Below are 21,194 nucleotides of genomic sequence, written 5' to 3'. Positions count from 1 at the left end.
CCAGGCTGAGGTGTTGCCCCCCAGCCCTCAGAGGTAAATATCTTCCTGGGAAGCCATGTTCATGGCAGGCCCTGGCCCTAGGCCATAAGTTTTGGAGCAGGAAAGCCTTGGTTCCTGGAATTACCAAAAGCTTTTGTGGGGTGGGGGGCCCCACTTCTCACCCTCCAGCATCACTGAATTCCCTGGCATTTCATCAACTTCTCTGAATCATCTGACCATTGCTTCATTTTTGTCGGTAGGAGAAAAACAAACAGCAGAAAGTTAAAACGTTAGTGCTTGCTTCAGTGGACGAAAATAGAGTCTCCCGTCTCCTTTTAATTTTTTTTTTTTTGTCCTGAGAAGTAAAGCTATTTGCAGATGGATTAAATGTTCCTTCTGAGACCCTGCCCCTGAAACTGCCGACCTCGCTGTGACTGTACGTGTGTGTGTGCGCGTGTGTGTGTGTGTGTGTGTTTCGGGGGTGGGGGAGTGAGGGGTGGTGCGCACACATCCAAAGAAGTGCGTCTGCGTGCATTTGGTAAAAGAGAGTCCTTTGTCCCGACGGTAAGCCTGGCGAACATGACTCGCGGGCCTCTGGTATGCAGCACACCTGTGCAGAGGAGAAGCCCAGGAGGGGGAGGGAAGGGAGAAGTGTTGGCGGCTGCAGCCCTGCACCCTTGTAGGGGATCACACCTTCTCCTTTCTTCTCCTTTGAGCCATGTCTCCATCGCCCCTTTGTTTTGGCTTACACCTCCAAATACCAGGGAGGCCTTTGTGTGCGCGCGTGTGTGTGTGTGTGTGTGTATGTGTGTGTGTGAGAGAGAGAGAGAGAGAGAGAGAGAGAGAGAGATGACCTCAGTCAATGCCAATTTGTACAGAGACTGCAAGAAAATAGAAAAGGAAGCGAGGAAGGAGCAGGAGGACTGATGTTCCCAGGGTCTCCCCAGCTCCCCCACACCCCGCTACGCGTCGCCCACCTTTGCAGGCCTTCCGGTGGCTGATGGGCTTGCCCATGTCGCGGTAGTAGCCCTCCTTGCAGTAGTGGCAGTGGCGGCCGGCGGTGTTGTGGCGACAGTTGAGGCAGACACCTCCGCTCTTGCGCCCCGAAAGCTTGTAGAGCTCCATGTTGAAGCGGCAGCGCCGGGCATGCAGGTTGCAGTTGCAGGCTGCAGGGGAAGACCGAGAGAGGTGTCAGCCACAGGGGCGCGGGGAGGACAGGCACCCATGGGCGCCGAAGGAAACCCCACCCCTCAACTGCTCCCATCTCCACTAGCAGAGCCAGGCAGGCAGACGTGGGCTCCAGGAGCTCCTCCTCGGCTCCTCCTGTTTATACCCATAAGCATGTATTGGGCACGTAACAGTACCACGGCTGAGGTTCTCCCAAAATTCATATGTTGAATCCGTGACCCCCAGTACCTCGGAATGTGACTGTATTTAGAGATAAAGTCTTAAAACAAGGCCCTCAGAGTGCGCCCTACGCCAGTATGACTGTGTCTTTGTAAGAAGAGGAGACGAGGACACAGAGGGACGCAGGGAAGCGTGTGCACAGAGGAGAGATCCCGTGAGGACATTGCCAGAGGGCAGCCATCTGCAAGCCATGCAGAAAGGCCTCCAGAGCAACCAACCCTGCCAACACCTTGATCTTGGACTTCCAGGCTCCAGAACTAGGAGAAGTAAACGTCTAGCGTTTCAGCCCCCAGCCCGTGGCACTTTGTTGTAGCAGCTGAGCAAACTACTGAGGCTCCTGCCACCAGCCCGGCCTCCCCTTCTCCCCCTCCTCCTCGTCCACTGAGGACTCTGGGGCCTGCACACCGTCATTCTTCCCAGCTCAACCTGGCCGGCTTCCGGAGGCTGCCCAGCCCTGCTCTGGGGAGAGGACCCCCACATCGTCCGCTACGGCTCTGCTCTACCTGTTCCCTCCCCAGGAGCATTGCTCAGGACTCAGCTCCCTTTCCCCGCCCACCCCCGCGCCCTGCTGGTCAGTCTCCTTCGCCACTCATCATCTCTGCGCTCCCAGCTCCCAAATCAGTATTTCCAGTCTCAGGTCTGGGGTCTCCACTTGAACCCAGAGTCACCTCCCCTACATCACTGACTCCTTACCATCCTGCCCTCAGGTTCCCTGTGGCTTGAGCTGAACCTCACAGGCTCCCCTCTGCATAATCCGCAGAAGCAGGATTTCTTTTTGTTTGTTTGTTTGTTATTTGTGAGATGGGAGTCCTTCTCTGTCACCCAGGCTGGAGTGCAGTGGCCCGATCTCAGCTCACTGCAACCTCTGCCTCCCGGGTTCAAGCGATTCTCCTGCCTCAGCCTCCTCAGTAGCTGGGATTACGGGTGCGCACCACCACACCTGACGAATTTTTGTATTTTTAGTAGAGACGGGGTTTCACCATGTTGGTCAGACTGGTCTTGAACTCCTGACCTTGTGATCCTCCCACCTCAGCCTCCCAAAGTGCTGGGCTGACAGCCGTGGGCCACCACACTCAGCCCAGAGCAGGATTTCTAAGCACCAAAATGAGGGCGTCCATTGGGATCAAGTTGAAAGCACTCAGCATGGCCTTCAGGGCTCCAAATAAGCTGGTCCTGCCTCGCCCTCCAGCCCCTCACTCTTTATGCTCCAGTGATTCCAAACTTTGGTCTGTTTCTAGAGCCATGTGCAAGGACCCCTCGCCTGCCTCTCTGGGGCTTTGGACATCCTGTTCCCTTTCTCCCAGGACACCCCTGTTTTATCTGGCTGCCTCCTTCTCATCCCCCAGGTCTTGGTTCCAATGTTACTTCCCAGCCCCACTCCACCCCACAAGCCTGGCATGGGCACCCAGCACGGCCTCACACAGCTTTCCTTGTGTCACATCAGGATTGCCTGTCACCTGCCTTCTTCTTTAGGCTTCCAACCCCAGGGTTACTCCGGCACAGGTCTGTCCTCTTGTTCACTCAACAACATGGTTTCATGCTCAGTGTGTTCTAAATCACATCTGATGGAATTTCTAAAGAAATACATGTTGGGATTTTTGTTTTGTTTTTTGTTTGAGGCAGGGTCTCACTCTGTTGCCCAGGCTGGAGTGCAATGGCACGGATCTTGGCTCACTGAGACCTCTGTCTCCCGGGCTCGTGAGATCCTTCCACCTCAGCCTCCCGAGTAGCTGGGACCACAGGCATGTGCCACCATGCCCAGCTAATTTTTTTTGTATTTTTTGTAGAACCAGGGTTTCGCCATGTTGCCCAGGCTGGTCTCGAACTCCTGGGCTCAAGAGATCTGCCTGTTTCGGTCTCCCAAAGCGCTGGGATTACAGGCCTGAGCCACCGCACCCAACCTAAGAAATATATATTTAATTCATGCACTTGATAAACAAAAGCAGGAAGAGAAAGGAATACACTCCTATTTCCACCAACCACAGTTGCTGCAGAGATCTTTCCTTTTAGGCTTAATTAACATTTGTTCAGTTGTGGAGCTATTTAATTCTTTCCTACAGACATAGAAAACACAGATCATACTTTTACACATCTAGTTTTGTAGGTTTTTTTTTTTTTTTCCATAATAATAAACATTTTCTCATGTCAAATATTGTTCTTCACAATGTTTAAAAGTCATCTGGGCTGGGCATGGTGGCTCACACCTGTAATCCCAGCACTTTGGGAGGCTGAGGTGGGCAGATCTCTTGGAGTCAGGAGTTTGAGACTAGCCTGGCCAATATGGTGAAACCTCATCTCCACTAAAAAATACAAAAATGCCAGGCATGGTGATTTGCGTCTGTAATCCCAGCTACTTGGGAGGCTGAGGCAGGAGAATCTCTTGATTCTGGGAGGTGGAGGTTGCCATGAGCCACCATTGTACCCCGGCCTGAGCCACTGAGCGAGACTCTATCTCACAAAAATTAAAACTAAAAAATAAAAGTCGTCTGGCACTTTTAAATGCCTTGGAGTCGGAAGTGGAGGCATTTAAAAGAAGGACCTCCCATGGTTGGACAGCTATAGGCCGTTTCCCATTTTTCACTATTATACATGTTAACTACCTTTGAACGTAAAGGTAACCACCTTGAACCACCTTTGAACATACATATTTGTGCTCTGCTCTGATGAGTGTTGTAGCGCAAATTTCTCTACATGGAATTACTGGGTTGAATTTTGAATCTACATGTTTTTATATTTTTATTATTTATTTATTTATTTATTTTTGAGACAGAGTCTTGTTCTGTAGCCCAGGTTGGAGTGCAATGGCATGATCTCGGCTCACTGCAACCTCCGCCTCCCGGGTTCACGCCATTCTCCTGCCTCAGCCTCCCGAATAGCTGGGATTACAGGCACCTGCCACCACACCTGACTCATTTTTTGTATTTTTAGTAGAGACGGGGTTTCACTATGCTGGCCAGACTGATCTCGAACTCCTGACCTTGTGATCTGCCCACCTCAGCCTCTCAAAGTGCTGGGATTACAGGTATGAGCCACCACGCCCAGCCCTTCTACATGTTTCTAACATTGGCTCCAAACTGCCAAACTGCCCTCAAGAAAGGCTGTATGGCTTATACTCCCACCAGCAGGATATGAGAGCTCCGATTTTACCATGTGCTTGAAAAGAATAATATGCATTTGGTATCAGCATTCTTTTTAAAAAATCTTGGCCAATCGGTCTGGGAAAACACATATACACACACACACATGATTTTAATTTGCATGTCTTTGATTACTAGGAAGGTTGGACATTTCCCCATGTATTGTTTTTCTATTTATATTTCTTTTTTGTGCATTGCCTGTTCATGCCATTTGCCCAGTTTTCAAATAAGGTGGACTTTTTTTCATGCTGTCTAGTGATCTTATATGGGAGGATTAAACATGATTTGTCTTTTCTGCCATATAAGCTGTAAATATTTTTAACAGTTTCTCATTCACATGTTACTTTAATTTGTGATCTTTAGAAAAACATGTGCCTCTTTAATTTTTCTCTCTGATGTTAGGACAAGCTTCTTTAAGTGCTCTTCCTAGAGTCACTGCCAAGTCACTCACCCATTAGTCATTCCATTTACAAATAGAGGCGGACAGGGCTCTAGAGAAAGCAGTGGGGGATGCAGGAGAAAAGACAGCTCCTACCCTGAAATCTGAAAGCAGCCAGAAGCCAAATTAAACTAGGGGATGAGTCCCAGAGCCTTGCTAAGTGTCCTCCAGCAAGTGTCCCCAGGGCTGAGTTCAACCAGGTGCAAAGTAAGAGGCTGCAGCTGCACCTTGCCCTCCCATAGACGACTGTCACGCCCGCGCACACTCACTCTCTTTGGACCCACTCTGCCAGACAAGGGTGACAGGGGCCTGCTCAGAGAGTGAAATGACCAACCAGCCCAGGACCACAGAGCCAGTAAATGGGGGGTCCAGGATGGGAACCCAGGCCTTCTGGCTCCTGGTTCACTGGCTCAGAGGAAAGGACCCTTATCACTGGAAGTAACAGCTGGCCTAGACTACAGTCGGAATCTAGATCTTCCCTACAAGCACAGAAATCACAGGACCTGGAACACCTGCCTGGGGACAGGGATCTGGAAGGATCACCCAGGTCTCACTTCCTCAGGCCTCCCTTGTACCAGGAAAGGCCTGGTAACAGCATCATCCCGTCCTTCTTGGAGGCAAACGTCCTCCTCCTGCATTTCCCAGCGGGGACTGCCCTAACCTCTGAGCCCCGTCTGGGAGCTCAGCCTCCACTTTTCCCACCCCAAGAAGAAGCTGGGGGCTGGTAGCTCTCTTCCATATGCACCTTATGCCAACAAAAGGTTTTTCCTAAACAACTGGTCACACAAAAGAAAACTCTGAGGCGAACATCAAAAGGCAGGGGTCCCTTCCCTCCCCTTCTTCTTGGGGCTGTCAAGAGACATCAAGTGGCAAATGCCCATGCTCAGACTTCTGCAAAGTATTTTACAGCTTGTTTTCTTTTCTCTTTGTTTTATTTTCTCTGCACAGATGGAAAAATGCATTGGGCGAAGCAGCTCACATCTGGATCCCTCAGCTCCACAGAGAGGCGTCACCCAACTCCCGGCCTGTCCCCAGCCCCTTCCTCGGAGAGACACCTTAATCCTTCCTGTTTATCTCCTGCATCTCTTGGAGGCAAAAATATTGGGTATTAGTTTCATTATCAGATTTCAAGGCAGGGAGGAAAGGGCAGCTTTGTGAGCACAGAGAGGTCAGCCCAGAGAAAAGGGGGTTGAGGGCGGCAGAGACACTCTGAGGGACCAGCAGGGGCAAGAACAGAAGCCCTGCCTAGGCCTTTGAGGCTCTGCCTCTTATCCAGGGGTACCCCAGCCACCCAAAGACACCCCCCCAAGCTTTGTGCTAGCCAAAGAGGAGCACAAATGCTCTGCATTTCAGATCCAGGGCATAACGAGGTAAGGAAGGTAGGAGGGGGAGAGGCCCCACTTTCCAACCAGAAACCCAGTAGGGAGAGAGGCCCAAGAGGTGGGTTCCTATTTTCTTCCCCCATCAAAAAGTTCTCTAAGTCCTATTTCAACACATGCCTGTGGCCACTCCTTACCTCTCAACATTCCTGCCTTTCTGCCCCTCTCCCTCTCCCACCAACCTGGAACTGCCCAACCCCTTCCCACTCCCCCAGGTCAGATCAATTCAGTGCATACTGACAGTGCTCTAGCTATGTGCCCAGCTCTGTGCTACAGGCTATGTGAGATACACAGGTGGACAATGCACTCTCAACTATCCATGGGTTCCCCATCTAATGGAGGGAACAAACTCATGTCACAAAATTATCTGATCAAGTGGGACTAATCTCTCATTAACTGTGTTGGCTTGTTGAGGAAGGGACAGTGTTTGCTCTTATATCCTCCAGCCCACAGAAAGCCTTCATTCATTTTTGTTGTGCAAATGAGAGAGAGAAAGCAAACAAGAGAGAAGATGGATGGATGGATGAATGAATGGAAGGATGAAAAGGTGGATTAATGGACAGATGGATAGATGGAGGGAGGGAGGGAGGGAGGGAGGGATGGATGGAGGGATGGATGGATGGAGTTGATAGGTGGGTGGATGGAAGGATGGATGGATGGTATGAATGGAAGGATGAATGGATGCATGAAATGGATGGATAGATAAGTGGGTAGACAGATGCATGGATGAATGCATGGATGGGTGGATGGATGCATGCATGGATGCATGGATGGATGGATGGATGGATAGATGAAAAGGTGGATGGATGGACGGATGAATAGATGGAGGGATGGAGGAACAGATGGATGGATGGATGGATGGAGCTGATAGGTGGGTGGATGGATGGATGGAAGGATGAATGGATGCATGAAATGGATGGATAGATAAATGGATAGATGCATGGATGGATGGATGGATGGATGGATGGAAGGATGAAAAGGTGGATAGATGGACAGATGGATAGATGGAGGGATGGATGGATGGATGGATGGATGGATGGATGGGGTTGATAGGTGGGTGGATGGATGGTATGAATGGAAGGATGAATGGATGGATGAAATGGATGGATAGATAAATGGATAGACAGGCGCATGGATGGTTGGATGGACGCATGGATGCATGGATGGATGGATGGATGGATGAATGGAAGGATGAAAAGGTGGATGAATGGAAGGATGAAAAGGTAGATGGATGGACGGATGAATAGATGGAGGGAGGGAGGGATGGATGGATGGATGGATGGATGGATGGATGGATGGAGTTGATAGGTGGGTGGATGGATGGATGAATGGATGCATGAAATGGATGGATAGATAAATGGCTAGACAGATGCATGCATGGATGGATGGATGGATGGATGGATAGGTAGGTGGGCAGGTAGACAGCCAAGCAGGTATGTATAGAGACAGTTAGCTAGTTAGACAGGTAGGGCAGACAGAGGATTTACTGCCTGAACCACTCCCTAACAAGGCATGGCCTTGTGACATCTGATTGTTGCTTTCAACTACTTTAACTCATCAATTTAACTTCTGTCTGCTCAAGCAGACTGCTGTGCTTCAGAGAGAAAAACCCACATCTAAGTCCCCTGGACCCTTCCTGGAACTCTGAGTAGTGCCCTTGCCCACAGAGACTGAATTTGCATCCATTGCTTTTGATGAATTTACCAAACCATAGGTGTTGGCCCGCCCCAAAAGCCCCCGACAAACTCACTCTCAATCCTATCAGGACTACCCCAGGCCCAGAAAGCATCCAGCAGTCATCGGTGAGCAGTCTCCAGACCATGTCTCTCAGGGACTCTGGTCCTGACTCCCCCAGACTTCACATGGCCCAGGGGCTTCTCACTGGAGCAGGAAGGCCATTTGGTGATGAGTCTTCTCAGAGGCTCTGGTCTGGGCCCCGGTACCCCACGGCAGCCCTCCAGCACACAGGATCACCATGTCCTCTCCCTTTCAGAGTGGTTCTCTTCAGAAGACTGACCATGTTATCTCTGTAGCATAATAGCTGAACTCTCCAAAAAAATAAAAATTAAAAAAAAAAAAAACAACTCACATAGGCACCATCACAGGCTGGAGGCCCCAGCCGTTGGCTGCCTGCGCACTGGGACAGGCACTGCTCTCAGATCTGTCATGATTGTTGACACATTTCCACATGTCCAGGCCACATGAGCAGGTTGGGGCATGCATGGCAAAAACTTGCAGGGCTGGGGGCGGGCGCTGCTTCCCCCACCAGCTCCTCTGCTAGGTAAGTCCATGGCTGCTGGGTAAGGACCAGGAGACCTACTCAGCATGTGCAACTCACAAACTCCCTGAGGGAGATGGGGCAGTGGTTCTCAACCGGTAGCAATTTTGTCCGCCACTGGGCATTTGGCAATGTCTACGAACATTGTTGGTTATCACGACTGGGGAGGGAGGGGCTGTTTGCATCCAGGGGATAGAAACCAGAGAGGCTGCTAAACTTCCTACAATACACAGGACAGTCCCCCCCAAACGGAGTCTGCCAAATGCCCACAGTGTTGAGTTTGAGAATTCCTGGGTCAGAGAGATCATGACGCTCGCCGCCTCCGGGGTATGTAAATATTTATTTCCCACAGCCTAAGATGCTGTCCTCTGAGTGCAAACTCTGAGGCTTAGAAAGCTGCGCCAAGAGCGCCGGGCGCGGTGGCTCACGCCTGTAATCCCAGCACTTTGGGAGGCCGAGGCGGGCAGATCACCTGAGGTTGGGAGTTCGAGACCAGCCTGGCCAACATGGAGAAACCCCGTCTCTACTAAAAAATACAAAATTAGCTGGGCGTGGTGGTGGGCGCCTGTAATCCCAGCTACTCGAGAGGATGAGGCAGGAGAATCACTTGAACCCGGGAGGCACAGGTCACGGTGAGCCGAGATCATGCCATTGCATTCCAGCCTGGGCCACAAGAGCGAAACTCCATCAAAGGAAAGGAAAGGAGAGGAGAGGGGAGGGGAGGAAAGCTGCTCCAGGAGGTGACCATCATTAACTCCTTCAACGAAGCTTTGACTGAAGCCTTTAAAAGGGCCAGGTGCTGGTGTGACAGACGCAGGCAAGATGGAGTCCTGTACCAGGGTGCTTCCTGTCTCAGGGGGAGGCGGACAGTGGTCTAGTAATTGCACTGTTTTCAACGGTGACCAGAGCTGTCAAGACTAACACTCAAGGAGGCCGTTCTTCTGAATCTGTCTGGAACGACGGGGAGAGGAGAGTCGGAGTACAGACGGGATATTCTGCCAGCACTGCCCCAACTATACCGTGCCTACGGTCACCTGGGGATCCTGTGCAAATGCAGACTCTGATGGGGAGGGATGGAACTGAAACTCAGTGGAAAAGAAACCAGTTGGGACGTGACCCACTGTGCAGACAGAGAGCCTCTGCAGGGGGAGGTAAAGGGAGGTTTGACCACGGGGGTCTGTGATGGGGCAGTGGGTAGAAGCCTGGTTTCAAGAGAAACTTCTCCTTAAATGACTGGCTCAGAATCATAAAAATACTTGAGAGTTATTTTTAAGACTTTGAGGTAGTCTGTATTTCCTTTATTACTTTGCTACTCCATTTGGTATGCTGTTTATTTAGAAATTGTTCAGCCCCTGTTTATAAATTTCAGGTATTCCGCCCCCAGTGTGTTTTTCTGAGCCCCATTTTCAGCGTCTCCTGACATGACTGGGTTGAGCAACCCTAGCTGCCCACACACCTAACTCCTGCCCACACCTGGGGATCATTCTGAGCCAGCCTCTCAGAGGGCTCCGTTAGGAAAAGGGGCCGAGGCAGGACTGGGCCAAGCATTTCTGGGACTCACAGTCCTTTGTGTCTACAGGTGAGCTGGGCATAAGAGAAACGATCATACACGTACATATATTTATAAAACAATCCGAGCCCAGACTTAGGTTTTACTTCACTATCAGCAAATCTGGTAGGGCATGAATTTATCGAAGCATTCAACAAGTATGTACTGAGCCCCTACTTGGTGCATTCTGGGCACCATGCAAGGTGCTGGGGACGTCACAGTGAGCAGGACAGCCATGGTCCCTGCCCTGGCAGGGTCGGTGGAGATACCTGGGCATGCTAAAGTCTGGTTAATGCTGCTTCTGCTGTGGCCTCACTCCTAGGTCCACCACCATCCCCCAAACACAGGCTTCAAGTTCGTCACTGGAGACATCAGTCAGCCAGACACAATGCAGCAGTGACCAGCCAGAGGGAGTCACGAGATTGGACGACCCCTACGAGGACCGTGAGGACATCACACAGGAGTAGTTGGTTCCACTCAAGGCTCTAGGGTTTGCACTCATTGAGGATGCCTCGTTTCAACCATTTTAAAAACCACTGACAAACATCTCCTAGAGACGGCCAGAAGAACTGCGCAACTCGCTTGTGTGAAAGAAAAGTCAACAGGCAGAGTCAGTCCACGCTGGGCATGAGAGCCAGGCGAGGTAAGCATGTCCCATGGGACTCTCTGGAGTCCCAGAGACCATGTGAGGGAAGATGTGGCACTTTAAGATGCCACAAGGACACCCAAACAGGACCTGCTTCTGCCTGACTGCCTATTCGTTGCTTCATTCAACAAACATGAACGGAGACGTTGGAAGTGCCCAGCTCTGAGTGGGAAGCACGCCTGCCATAGGGCTGGCGTTACTGCATTTTCCTCTCTCAACAGACCACGGCCCCCTCTTCCTTCTCTTGAGCTGTGGTTTTTAATTCAAGCAGCTACCACACCCCTCTCCAGGCCCCAACCTGTGATGCTTCTCCAGCCTGGGTGAACAGATTCACCAGCATTCCCTCCTAAGACACAGGGAGCTGAGACAACCCCAGAGTTTCTTTTTCTTTTTTTGAGAGGAGTCTTGCTCTGTCGCCCAGGCTGGAGGGCAGTGGCAGGATCTCGGCTCACTGCAAGCTCCGCCTCCCAGGTTCAAGCGATTCTCCTGCCTCAGGCTCCCAAGGAGCTGGGATTACAGGCACCCGCCACCACACCTGGCTAATTTTTTTTTTTGTATTTTTAGTAGAGACGGGGTTTCACCATGTTGCCCAGATTGATCTTGAACTCCTGACCTTAGGTGATCTGCCTGCCTAACTGCAACCTCTGCCTCCCGGGTTCAAGCGATTCTCCTGCCTCAGTCTCCCGAGTAGCTGGGATTACAGGCACCCGCCACCACACCTGGCTCATTTTTGTATTTTTAGTAAAGACAGGGTTTCACCATGTGGGCCAGGCTGGTCTCGAACTCCTGACCTCAGGTGATCCACCCGCCTAGGCCTCCCAAAGTGCTTGGATTACAGGCATGAACCACTGCGCCTGGCCGCCCCCCAGAATTTCTGATTCTGTAGGCTGTGCGTGGGGCATGATGATGGGCACCTCACTAGCTCCCAGGTGGTGCTGATGCTGCCCATCTAAGGGCCATACTTTGAGAACCACTAGTCTAGATCACGCAGAGGAGAAAAAAGCTACCAGAAGACAAGAACCTAGGATCTCACAGTGTAGAGAGGCAGGGCTTAGGCGAGTGTAACTATTACTAACCAAGATCAAACACAATGGCTACACAATGGCTACCACCTCACAAGCAAGCCAGAGGAAAGAGAGCTTGGGCCTGATGTAGGAAGCCTGGACTCTAGCTCCGGCTCCACGACTCCCCCAGGTATGTGACCCCGGAAAGTCCAGTGGGCCCCTCTGAGCCCATTCTCCCATGTGAAAAATGAAGACATTTGGGTCTGATGATTTCTAAGTTCTTTTCTGGCCCTAAAAGTCTAACTCATGTTACTCAAAACTCCTGCAGGGTAGGGGACAGATCACAGACTCACATCAGCATGGAGGCCTTTGGGAGGGGACCCTGGAATTCAGAAGTGGGGTGCTCCAGGCTAGGTAATGATGCTGTAAAGAAGCTTCAGGGTGGGACTGGATCAAGCAAGTGACAGGGCTGTGGAAAGGACACTAAGACCACCTCCAGGCAGCGGGTGGATCACAGCTGGGACTCGCCATGGCCCTGGGGTGGTGGTGAGAGGATCCTACAGGCTTCTTCCTTGCTGAAAGTGGAGGTAGGGGAGCCTTTCCAGGGAAACCATCAGAGGGGTGTAGCCAACAGGACTGATGACCACCTGGGTCTTTCAGAGAGAATGGGTGTGCAGGATCCTCTCCAGGGAACTGGGCAGAGGAAACTATTTTGGGGGAGAAGAAAGGAGTCTACTTTTGGGCATGTGGTGGCATAGCAGGGGGATTTAGCAGAGGGCAATGAGCAAGAGTGTGTCCAGAGTTGGTTCCTGCCTGTGGGTTCGTGGTCTCGCTTACTTCGAGAATGAAGCCATGGACCTTGGCAGTGAGTGTTACAGCTCTTAAAGGTGGCACGGACCCAAAACGGACCCAAAGAGTGAGCAGCAGCAAGATTCACCGTGAAGAGCAAAAGAACAAAACTTCCACAGTGCAGAAGAGGACCCAAGTGGGTTGCCACTGCTGGCTGGGGTGGGGGTGGCCAGCTTTTATTCTCTTATTTGTTCTGGCTCATGTTCCATTTCTGTCCTATCAGAGTGCCCTTTTTTCAATCCTCCCAGTGATTGGCTACTTTTAGGCTCATTGGTGTGTTTTACAGAGCATTGATTGGTGCGTTTTACAGAGCACTGGTTGGTGCATTTTACAGAGCGCTGATTGGTGCGTTTTACAAAGCGCTGATTGGTGCCTTTTACAGAGCGCTGGTTGGTGTGTTTTACAGAGCGCTGATTGGTGCATTTTACAGAGCACTGATTGGTGCGTTTTACAGAGCGCTGATTGGTGCGTTTTACAGAGCGCTGATTGGTGCATTTTACAATCCTCTTTCTAGCTACAGAGCACCGATGGGGGCATTTTACAATCCTCCTGTAAGACAGAAAAGTTTTCCAATTCCCCACTGGACCCTGGAAGTCCAGCTGGCTTCACCTCTCAATAGGGACCCTCCGTGGTCAGCCTTGGAGGCCCCTGAAGCCAAGTTCTCCCAAAGAGGAGCCCACACACTTCTCTTAAGTCTCTCTTTCAGAAACAGGCCTGCCGGGCCATGCCATTTCGTTTTTAGGGTCCAATTTGAAAACAAAATTTCTGTCCACCCTCCCTTCCCCCTCCCCGCGACCACCTGTGCTTTATCTCTGATGCCAGAAATGCCTTGGAAGAGGGGTGGATCCAGGTGGTAAGAAAAATGAAAGAAAGTGGGAAGTGTTTTGGAACCTCAGTGCCTGGAGTCACAGTCGGAGTGGGATGGGAGGCTGGAGTTCCCGGCCTGCCAAAGACAGGCTTAAGATGGTTTCTGATAAAGTCCCGGGAGATAAGTGGCCTGTGTTTGTCGAGGGCTTAGGGAGCTTTAGCCAAGTCTGAACACAAAGGGGCCTTCTGTCAACAGTCCTTCAGGCCACTAATAGGGCTGAATAAACACTACAGTAACAAGTTCTTCACACCTGTGGGGCTTGGGAAAGGCCCCAGTCCTTTTGTCAAGATGTCAGACAAAAGGGCTGCTAGGAGTTTGCCTCCCGCCCCGCAGCCAGACCCTCTTGGGCTTCTGGGAGAAGGGACTGGGGTGGTGGGCAAATAAGTCTTAAGTCCGGTGAGTCCTGTCTCCTTCTTCAAGCAGAAATGTCCAGGGGAGACCAACTGATGAAACAGGCTGGCGGCAAACAGACAGGAGAGGGCATTTCGTGGGGTTTGGGATCAGGGCCACGGGCAGGATTAAGCACACGGAGGTCACAGGCTCGGCTCTCCAAAAAGCACAGCCCAGGCCCTGTGGCTCTTTCTCCTGCTGTGTGGGGCACCCGGCCCCCCACAGTGGACAGCGGGGGCCATCCCCCAAATCTGCTTGACCTCGTCGTCATTTTTTCCACTGTCTTTTTTTTTTTCTCTCTCTGTAAACATCTTAGCCTTTTCTATCCCCTGTCCTTTTTTGGCTGCCATGCCTCCCCCTAAGGCTTTGAAACAATCCCTTCCTAATGAACATCTCCCAGGCCCTTGCTGCAAAAGAATCACTCAGGGTTCCTCCCGCACAAACATCCTCCTCTCTGCCTGCCCGGCGGGCCAGCCCCTCTCTTGGAGGAAATGCCGAGGAGGCTTCGGTAAGCCCTGAGCAGTCATCAGTTCTTTGTCTGCTGCGTTCCTCAGATCCTCCCTCCACGTTCCAGTCCCGAGCCTCTGCCCCAGGCAGCGGGTGGGTGCTCTCCCTACCACCTCCTTCGGGGACTTCAGCCCGGCCCTCTATGTGCCATGGGCACCTCTACGCCTTCTCCACCTCCAACCAGCCCTCCACTCCAAATCCCTCTTCAGACATTCCCCTCATTTGTCACTGCCCTGTTCTGGAACCTTCCATGGCTGCTCACTGTCTATGAGATGCAAACTTTCTTGCCTTTCAGGGCAAAAACAGTTTCACAATGGAGGTCCCGAGACTGGCGGTCTTGCTCCTTACTTCCTTATTGATTTATTATATATTTTTTGAGACGGGATTTCACTCTTGTCGCCCAGGCTGGAGTGCAGGGGCATGATCTCAGCTCACTGCAACCTCTGCCTCCGGGTTCAAGCGATTCTCCTGTCTCAGCCTTCCAAGTAGCTGAAGATTACAGGCGCCCACCACCATGCCCAGCTAATTTTTGTATTTTTAGTAGAGACGGGGTTTCACTGTGTTGGCCAGGGTGGTCTCAAACTCCTGGCCAAGTGATTCACCTTCCCTGGCCTCCCAAAGTGCTGGGATTACAGGTGTGCGCCACCACGCCTGGCTAATTTTTGCGTTTTTAGTAGAGATGGGGTTTCACCATGTTGGCCAGGCTGGTCTTGAACTCCTACCTCAAGTGATCCACCCTCCTCAGCCTCCCAAAGTGCTGGGATTACAGGTGCGTGCCACAGCGCCTTGCCCTGCTCCTTTCTTACAATAGGACCCTGCATGAAACCTCACCCCGTCCCACCCACTCCTCTCCAAGCTCCAGATCTATCAGCAAAAGAAGGAAGGGGGACAGTGTTCTAAGGGCAAATCCAGGGTCTTGGGGCTGGTGCAGTCTTCCAGGGGTTCCTCATTTACCCTCTTGTAGAAGAAGAGATAAGAAAAACAAGGTCCCAAGAAGCAAAGAGATGTTGCCAGGGACCTGGCAATAGTTAATGGTGACTAACTTTTCACCAAACTAATTCGGAGCTCTTCCCAGACCCCCAGCAGCATGGTGAGGGTGACATGGTCTCAGGCAGAAAGAAGCCGTATAAAACCCTACGACTGCTGGAATTCACTCCTGAAGGCAGAGAAGTTTCAAACTGGAAGAGGCTGTCTGAGCAAAGTTCTCCCGGAAGCTTTTGTTGCCATGAAATTCTCTTTGCTCTGTGACTTGTCCGCCCTGCCCAGATGTCTGGTTAGCAGCTCGGTGGGGTGGCGGCGGGGTGTGTGTGTGTGTTGAGGGGGGGGTTCCTTCCAATCTCTTTTCCCCAGAGGTGGTGCACACACTCCCTGCGCTTTATGAAATGGACACATGAGGGCTGATTTGCCAGCCACGCCGGCCAAGCCTGGCTCCCGGCTCCCTGGAGTCATTTCCCATCTGTAATGGCTCCCGTCACTAAGCCAGGCACTTGCCAGGCTGGAGATTTAAGGCGGGACTCCAGAGCAGTGGGAGAGGCTGGCGCAAGGGATGCTTAATGATTTGCAGTTGATTCTGTTCTCCTGACACCAAGCAGCAAAACATGCAATTCCCGGGACACCTTCTCCAGTCCTTTGTTCCCCACGACCCCCATAGGCTGTATCCCTCCCTGCTTGACCTTTATTTAATTCATCTCTTTAGTTAACGTTGACTTGGGTTGTAAGCTCCAGAGACCAGCCCAGACTGCAGCCGAAACTATTGCAGGGTTTGATACTGCACACCAGACCCCCGTGTGACCAACAGATCGAGGTTCCTGCTCGTGGACAGGGACAGGGTAAAACCAGGGTCTCAAGCTGCACACCGGACATCCGTGTGCCCAGAAGAAACCAGTGTCCCAATGGGCCATTCCAGGACAACACCAAAACGCCTTCTCAGTTTCCTAATTCACTCTCCAACTAAACTCGGGTTGCCAGGTTGAGCAAGTAAAAATACAGAACACCAGGTAAATCTGAATTGCACAAATCATTTTTAGTAAAAGTATGCCCCAAGACTGGCATGGCAGTGCTACCTCCAGCACACACCAGATCCCTAGCCAGCTTGTGCTGTGCCTAAGACGTATGATTTCACGCAACGGTTTTTTATCAATGGCCACTCTAATGTCCTCAGACTCCACAAGTCCTAGAAGAGGCTCCTCAGCTCAACAGGTCCAGGAGAGAAGAGTCCTGTGTGGGTTTTTCTTAACTCAAAGGGTTGTCTGATTCTTGAGTTTCCATTTGCTTAGCACCAGCTTGTCCCTCCCTTATCATTTCCCTCTCTCAATCTGCTAGCCAAGCACAGAAATCCCATGCCCAAGAGCACGTGGAGATTTGCGGGAAGGGAAAAGACCCTGCCCATCGGATGACCCAGAAACTGCTTTCCAGTTGCAGGGCCGTCAATGCCAAGCAGACAGACCATGGCCCTCTGCCCCTACCCAGCCTCTCAAGAGGCCCTGTCACTCGCTAGCAGGCCCCCACTTCACATGCCAAGATCGCCATGTGGAGCCAATCGCACTCCAGTTCCAGGAGACACAAGGGGGAGGAAGGCAAGTATGGTCAGAGGGCCCCCAAATCTCTACCCAGACAAAGCCATCTTCATCGTGATATGCTTCGTGGTGAAAATGATCAAAATCTGAACCCCAATTCTGAATCCAGTTATTTCAATCAAACCACTAGGTACAATTCATTTGGAGCTCAGTAAAGTGTCTATGAGATTAATGAAAGATTTTAGGTGGCCTACCATCAAACAGAGGATAAGACAGGGAATGGCAGATTCCAGGCTGGCCAAAGGAACTAGAATGGGCCACCCCTAGGAGAGAGTCACTTTGCCATCCCTGGAGACATTCAAATAGAGGAATACGGTACAGGAGATTCTGGCTCTGGGGAGGAGGTGGAACTAGACGGATCAAGTCCCTTCCAACTCAGAGAGCCTTAGAAGACACACTTTCCTCCTCTGGGATGTCAGATCCTTACAGGTTTGAGGCTAGCATTGGCTTTGCTAATATTCTTTTTTGAGACGGAGTCTCGCTCTGTCGCCCAGGCTGGAGTGCAGTGGTTCGATCTCAGCTCAGTGCAAGCTCTGCCCACGGGTTCACGCCATTCTCCTGCCTCAGCCTCTCTAGTAGCTGGGATTACAGGTGCCCACCACTACACCTGGCCAATCTTTTTTTTTTTTTTTTTTTTTTTTGTATTTTTAGTAGAGACGGGATTTCACCGTGTTAGCCAGGATGGTCTCGATCTCCTGACCTCGTGGTCTGCCCGCCTCAGCCTCCCAAATGGCCTTGCTAATATTCTTACACATGAGCTAGTGGGAGGGATGTCCAGTCTGCAAATGACCCTGAGTCATCACAGGGAGGGACTGTGCATGTACGTGGGAAGGAGAAGGGCAGTAGAGCTTCCCTGTGGATAAACGTGGGAAGAATCCAAATGGTCCTTCTGGAATGATGTCCTGAGTTATCTGGTACAGCCAGGGAAAGCAGCCTGGGGACAACTACAAGCTCTTCCTCGTGGAGAGACAGTGGCTCTGCAGCTCAACGTCTTCTGAACAGGCCTTTGGGGTTCAAAAGCTTTAGGGCAGACTGATCTTCCACAGAGAGGTACCAAGGCAGCTGTCTATGGCCAACATCTCCACACTGATGCCCGGGGGTATTACCCAGAAGTACCAGCTACTGAGTGTTTTGGACATCTCCTCCACATATGGGGACAATAAGCGACCCCAGTGGCTTGCTGGCTCTGAAATTCCCAGGCAAGAATCCAACAAGGGACTGACCAGAAGAGGAGAGTCCTGCGGTGAGTTGGCCCCTTCACTTTCCTCCTCCAAATTGTTGTGAAAGCCAATAGCACGGGCCAAATCCCTCGCTCACTAGCAGTCAGAGACATTGTCCCGCTCACTCTGTCTCAGCACCCAGAGGGCATGGCTGCCAGGAGCCTCCGGGTGTGTCTAAAGACCTATAGGTCCCCTCCAGCCCTGGTCACCAGCAGAAGGCGATGGGAGGTAGGAGTGCATCGGCTGCTTGTTTCAGGACTGAGGACCACCCAAGGTGGTCCCCTCCTTGAGACCTCACCCCCAAACTGGGCCCAAAAGGAGTGAGGGACTTTTGGGAGCTCTAAGAAAGAAAATGCAGAGAACAATGAGATGAGCAGAGGGCAGGAGGTGCGAGCTGAGGACAGCCTTCAAAGCTGGGGCAGTTCACATCTGCCACTTCCAGTCAGCCACCGTAACAGTGACACATGACTCCCCTGGAGCAGTCTCTGTGCACCAGGCACCCCTGGGTCATTAGGCTTCAAACCTCCTCATGAACCCTGGATCCTAGCGTCCCCTCCCTGCACCTTACTCAGCTGTTTCCCTCCTGTCTCTGTCCATACATGCCTGCACCACCACTGAAGGTATGGCAGGAAGAGAACTGAGGGATGTGCTTGAAAAGGCACGAGGGCCTCGCAGGGGTCTCCTAAACCCTAGACAGCTCAAGCTGCCCAACGTGTGACTTCAGAGACAGTCTCCTTATCTTCTTCCAGCCCGCAGAGGCTTGGATGGAAAATGAATACAAACACATCTGTTCTTCTAAACACCCCAGACCTTTTTTTTTTTTTTTTTTTTTTTTTTTTTTGAGACGGAGTCTTGCTCTGTCCCCCAGGCTACAGTGCAGCGGCCGATCTCAGCTCACTGCAACCTCTGCCTCCCGGGTTCAAGCGATTCTTCCGGCTCAGCCTCCCGAGTAGCTGGGACCACAGGTGTCCAACACCACGCCCGGCTAAATTTTGTATTTTTTGTAGAGACAGGGTTTTGCCATGTTGGCCAGGATGGTCTCGGATTCCTGGCCTCAGGTGATCCACCCACCTGGGCCTCCCAAAGTGCTGGGATTACAGGTGTGAGCCACTGCGCCTGGCCAACACCCCACACTTTACAACTTTACTTTCATCTCATTAAAAGAAGCCAGAAAACAAAAAAAGATGGAGACACTGAGGGCTGAACAGACACTGGGTGAGGATGGCACTCTCATCCCCATTTCGCAGATGAGAATGTCGAGGCCCTGGCTGGGCTCACACAGTTCACAGGAGTGACAGGGACTGGACACCTGGCCCACTCTGCTCAGAAGCCTGGCCCTTTTTTCTCCCCCCGCTGCAAATGGGGCGGTGGGGGATTAGTCCTCCCCAGACCTCCACCCTGTGACTCGGTTGGTTTTGTGACCAGAATAGATCTATTTAAGATACACACTGGGCCGGCTGGGGACTGTTTTATAACATTAGTTCCCCTCAGGTAGTCTTTGAAAATGTTTTTCCTTACCCTAAAATTAGGGGGCTTGGGAACCAGACAGGTTCCTAGTACAAGTCGGGGTTGGAGGGAACCCACATGTGAACGCCCCACATTTCTTGGCCCTGGTGCTCCTGGCTGCTGTGGATGTGGCTAATTCCCCGGGCGTCCTCTGTAATTCCACAGTAATGTGGATTTAATTGTCCCCAAAGCGGGCCATTCGTCCTTTATTGTGCAGTAAATTTCCCTCCAGAGTTCGGATTTCATGCGCCTGCCTCAGCTGGGGAGCCGGCCAGCCTCGGGGGGAGGCGCACTGTCCTCGACACCGGCGCCCCCCTCCACCTTCTGGCCCTCCCTGGACCTGGAGCTGGAGACAGCTGTGCAGCACAGACCACAGACCAGTGTGTCTGCCTCCTCCAGTGTGCCTCTCCAGGGGGTCCTGGGGTCCCTCCCACTCTTGAGGAAGCAGGGACACTGGTCTGTGGTTCTGTCTGGAAAGCAAATTAACTTGACAAATGCAAACAGGCTGAAACAGTGGGATTCATTAGGCAGGAGCTGGACCGCATTTCCTCCATGTGCTTGCTTGTTTTGTCAGCAAACCCCACTGAGGCAGGGAGGCAGGGGAGCGAGGTGCTAAGAGGGGGCCTGTTCCAGCCTTCCATCCACCTGTGCGGCCTGCGCCAGTCACCCAATCTCTCCTTGTCCTCTTTGCTATTCAGTGAAAGAACAGTAATTACAAGCACCCTCTTATCAGATGAGATAAGGCCCATAAAACACTTAGCCCAGGGCCCACACCCTCTGGGAGCCTCAGCCTCAGCTTCAGCTTCAGTACAACTTGGAGGTGACAAAGGGGAGCCAAGAGCCGATGCAGGAGTTCAAATCCTGTGTGTCTCAGGCTAGCACTGTGCACTTGACCTTGGGTGTGTTTGGTCACCTCTATGCCTCAGCTTCCTTATCTAGGAATGAGGACAGTAATGGTGCCCAGCTGTCAACAGCGGTTGACCCAGGGGAACGGCAGCTGACGTTACGATGGTCACTCCTGATAGCTACAGGAGACCTACTAGATACTGGACACATGGGGCTACAGGAGGGTCTGTGCACCGGATGGGTTCATTATGGGGAGATGGATATAAAAGAAGGTAACGGCTGGGTGCAGTGGCTCATGCCTGTAATCCCAGCACTTTGGGAGGCTGAGGTAGGTGGATCACCTGAGGTCAGGAGTTCGAGACCAGCCTGGTCAACATGGCAAAACCCTGTCTCCACTAAAAACACAAAGATTAGCTGGGCGTGGTGGTGTGCGCCTGTAATTCCAGCTGCTCGGGAGGTTGAGACAGGAGAATCGCTTGAACCCAGGAGGTGGACTTGCAGTGGGCCGAGATTGCGCCATTGCACTCCAGCCTGGGCAACAAGAGCGAAACTCTATCTCAAAAAAAAAAAAAAAAAAAAGAAAGCAAGCAGGTAACGGTGTATTTAGGATCCCA

General features: G+C 51.7%; 1 protein-coding gene across 5 annotated transcripts in view; it reads right to left on the bottom strand.

The window, feature by feature from the left end:
• The window catches only part of NTN1 (netrin 1), a 248,776-nt gene that overhangs the window by 80,577 nt on the left and 147,005 nt on the right, over positions 1–21,194 (bottom strand). For all 5 annotated transcript variants that reach the window (XM_008010329.3, XM_008010325.3, XM_037987319.2 and 2 more), the window contains exon 3: positions 957–1,145. In XM_008010329.3, the coding sequence (XP_008008520.1) occupies positions 957–1,145 (189 nt within the window). The remainder of the gene's footprint in view (positions 1–956; positions 1,146–21,194) is intronic.

The sequence above is a fragment of the Chlorocebus sabaeus genome, chromosome 16 (genome assembly GCF_047675955.1).
Source record: "Chlorocebus sabaeus isolate Y175 chromosome 16, mChlSab1.0.hap1, whole genome shotgun sequence".
Classification (NCBI taxonomy): domain Eukaryota; kingdom Metazoa; phylum Chordata; class Mammalia; order Primates; family Cercopithecidae; genus Chlorocebus; species Chlorocebus sabaeus.
This window is presented reverse-complemented; position numbering and strand designations above follow the sequence as displayed.